Genomic DNA, 3,761 nt, shown 5'->3' on the forward strand with positions numbered 1-3,761 from the left:
TATTTTAAAATTACCACAATGAAAAGCTGGCAAGAGCTAAAAGCCACAAATTGGGCTGTTTCTAACATATCAACCTAGGAAGTGACCCACTGGGGCTGGCAGTACTCCAGCTGCTCTCACTGATTCAGCTCACTAAATCCCCCAACAGCCCCAGCGGAACAATGAGAAAACTACAGCGAGGATGAAACAACTTGCTCAAATCTCACAGCCAGTAAAAGGCTTATCAGAAAGTCAGTCATCTCCCGTACTGTAGAGAAGCCCTAGTGATGGCTGCAGATTAACTAATACATATGACACGGTCCTGTTCCTGTTCCAAGCAAATTTAAAATACAGACAAAATGAAAGGTTTGGGGCTAAGGAATCATAAAGGTAAGATTTCCAGGCTTCTTTTTTTTCATTCCTCACCTGAGGATGTGCTTACAAAGGGGACTAGAAGAAGGGAAGGAGGAAAGGAGGGAGGGAGGGAGGGAGGGAGGGGCTGGGGAAGAGGGAGAGAGAGAGGGAGAGAGAAACATCAATGTGAGAGAAACATTGATCAGCTGCCCTCAACACACACCTCAAATGGGGATCAAACCCACAACCCAGGTATGCACCCTGGCAGGGACCGAACTGGCAACCTTGCAGCGCACAGGACGATCGATGCTCACCCAACTGAAGCTCCCCAGCCGGCACTCCAGGCTTCTTCTACAACCAAAGAAACTGGCCTCCATACAGATGGTTTCCTGGAATGTTATGTTCCTGATGACGTCACCTTAATTACAAAGAACCAAGACCAGCATCAAAAAGAATAAAATTTAACAAAAGAAGTATAAGACGTGCACACTGAAAACTACAAAACATCACTGAAAAAAATCAAAGACCTAAATAAATGAAAAGACATCCATGGATGGGAAAACCAGGAGGACCTAATGTTGTTAAGAAAATACTACTCCCCAAATTGATCTAGAAATTCAATGTAATCAGTATCAAAATATCTGCTGGTTTCTTTTTATAGGCAAAATTGACATGCTGATTTTAAAATGCATATGGAAATGCAAAGAAGTAAAAGTAGCCAAAACAAATCTTTAAAAAGAAGTATAGGGAGAACCAAGATGGTGGCATAGGTAAACACCAGAGAACGCTGCCTCGCACAACCACTTCAAAAATACAACTAAAAGACGGAACGGACATCACCCAGAACCACAGGAAAGCTGGCTGAGGGGAAATTCTTCAACTAGAAGGAAAGAGAACAGCATACCGAGACTCAGAGGCGGCGCAGTGCGGAAAATACAAAGGTGTGGAGGTGCGCGCGGAGCGGCTGGTGGCTGAGGGTGCGGTTGTTGTTTTCAATCGGGAGGGAGGCTCAGGCCCTGAGCTCCAGTTCTGGGCGAGTCTCTAGGGACCCAGACTCAAACGGGAGAAGCGGGACTGTCTGGCATCGGTTGGAACGAGAGGGCAGCTTCCTCTCCGAGGTTTGCAGTGGTTGCTGGGACTCTGAGAGGCAGAGCCTCTGGGGACGGGACTGAGAGCAGCCATAACTGCTCCCTCCACCCGCCCTGTTGATCCCGTGAGACCCGCCCTGCCCAAGCCCTGCACAGAGCCATTTGCCAGATAGCCTCAGGCAAAGGCTGGATTAGCACCTCCCCAGAGGACAGAAGTTTTCCCACTGCAGACACAGCTGATTCTCACAGCCAGTTGGCCTGGAGGTCAAATGCCCCCAGTATTAACTACAACAATCAAGGCTTAACTACAACAAGACTGTGCACAAAGACCACTAGGGGGTGCACCAAGAAAGCATAAAAAATGCGGAGACAAAGAAACAGGACAAAATTGTCAATGGAAGATATAGAGTTCAGAACCACATTTTTAAGGTCTCTCAAGAACTGTCTAGAAGCCGCCGATAAACTTAATGAGATCTACAAGAAATATAATGAGACCCTCGATGTTTTGATAAAGAACCAACTAGAAATTAAGCATACACTGACTGAAATAAAGAATACTATACAGACTCCCAACAGCAGACCAGAGGAGCGCAAGAATCAAGTCAAAGATTTGAAATGCGAAGAAGCAAAAAACACCCAACCGGAAAAGCAAAATGAAAAAAGAATCCAAAAATATGAAGATAGAGTAAGGAGCCTCTGGGACAGCTTCAAGCGTACCAACATCAGAATTATAGGGGTGCCAGAAGATGAGAGAGAGCAAGATATTGAAAACCTATTTGAAGAAATAATGACAGAAAACTTCCCCCACCTGGTGAAAGAAATAGACTTACAGGGTCCTCCGCCTGCGCCCGCCGGAGCCTGTTCGCGTCGACTGACCAGAGTCCGGGAATTCGCCGCTCCGAGCCAGTCTGGACCGCCCCGACCCCAGCTTTCTATCCTTTGAAACCACTAAGAATAATGTCCCTGCATCAATTTTTACTAGAGCCAATCACCTGTCATGCCTGGAACAGGGATCGTACCCAGATTGCCCTTAGCCCCAATAATCATGAAGTCCACATCTATAAAAAGAATGGGAGCCAGTGGGTGAAAGCTCATGAACTCAAGGAGCACAATGGACACATCACAGGTATCGACTGGGCTCCCAAGAGCAACCGCATCGTCACTTGTGGGGCAGACCACAATGCCTATGTCTGGAGTCAGAAAGATGGTGTCTGGAAGCCAACCCTGGTGATCCTGAGAATTAACCGTGCAGCCACTTTTGTCAAGTGGTCCCCACTAGAGAACAAATTTGCTGTGGGAAGTGGAGCAAGACTCATTTCTGTTTGTTACTTTGAGTCTGAAAATGACTGGTGGGTAAGCAAGCACATTAAAAAGCCAATTCGCTCCACGGTCCTCAGCTTGGATTGGCATCCCAACAATGTTTTGCTGGCAGCAGGATCATGTGATTTCAAATGCAGGGTGTTTTCTGCATACATTAAAGAAGTGGATGAAAAGCCAGCCAGTACACCCTGGGGCAGCAAGATGCCTTTTGGTCAGCTGATGTCAGAGTTTGGTGGCAGTGGTAGTGGTGGCTGGGTGCATGGCGTCAGCTTCTCCGCCAGTGGAAGTCGACTGGCCGGGGTCAGCCACGACAGCACCATGTCCGTTGCCGATGCCTCAAAAAGCGTGCAGGTCTCAACTCTGAAAACAGGGTTCCTGCCTCTGCTGAGTGTGTCATTTGTTTCGGAGAATAGCGTTGTAGCCGCTGGCCATGGCTGCTGCCCAATGCTCTTTAACTATGATGACGGCGGCAGCTTGACTTTCGTCTCCAAGCTAGACATTCCAAACCAGAGCATCCAGCGCAACATGTCAGCCATGGAACGCTTCCGCAACATGGACAAGAGGGCCACAACCGAGGACCGCAATACAGCCTCTACAGCCTCGGAGACGCTGCACCAGAATAGCATCACTCAAGTATCTGTTTATGAGGTGGACAAGCAAGATTGTCGCAAATTTTGCACTACTGGCATCGATGGAGCCATGACAATTTGGGATTTCAAGACCTTAGAGTCTTCCATCCAGGGCCTCCGGATAATGTGAAGCTGAGTGAGCCTCCCAGATCCAGCATGACAAACTGACAGACGGACAGACCGCCCCACGACAGCTCCACCATGTGCATGATGGTGAGGAGAGCCAGCCGCAAGGAAACACTGAAGACACATATCGCGCAAATGTTGTTTGTGTGGTTTTGTTTGAATATAATTGGTGAAAGTGTTGGATTTTTAAAAGCAGCAGTGATTGAGTTTTGTTTGTATTTTGGTTTTTTGTTTGTTTGTTTTTTTGGTTTTTGTTTTTGCTATT

The 3,761-nt window shown here is 47.3% G+C and overlaps 1 protein-coding gene across 1 annotated transcript; it reads left to right on the forward strand.

Annotated features, from left to right (window-relative positions):
- Positions 1–2,418: 2,418 nt before the first annotated feature.
- Positions 2,419–3,548, forward strand: LOC308514710 (actin-related protein 2/3 complex subunit 1A-like; the record flags this gene model as incomplete). Its single annotated transcript, XM_081084984.1, is given in 2 exon segments — positions 2,419–2,439; positions 2,442–3,548. Coding segments are annotated over 2 exon segments (1,080 nt in total). The 3' UTR covers positions 3,501–3,548.
- Between the last annotated feature and the right edge of the window lie 213 nt (positions 3,549–3,761).

The sequence above is a fragment of the Myotis nattereri genome, assembly GCF_964212035.1.
Source record: "Myotis nattereri genome assembly, chromosome: 2".
NCBI lineage: Eukaryota > Metazoa > Chordata > Mammalia > Chiroptera > Vespertilionidae > Myotis > Myotis nattereri.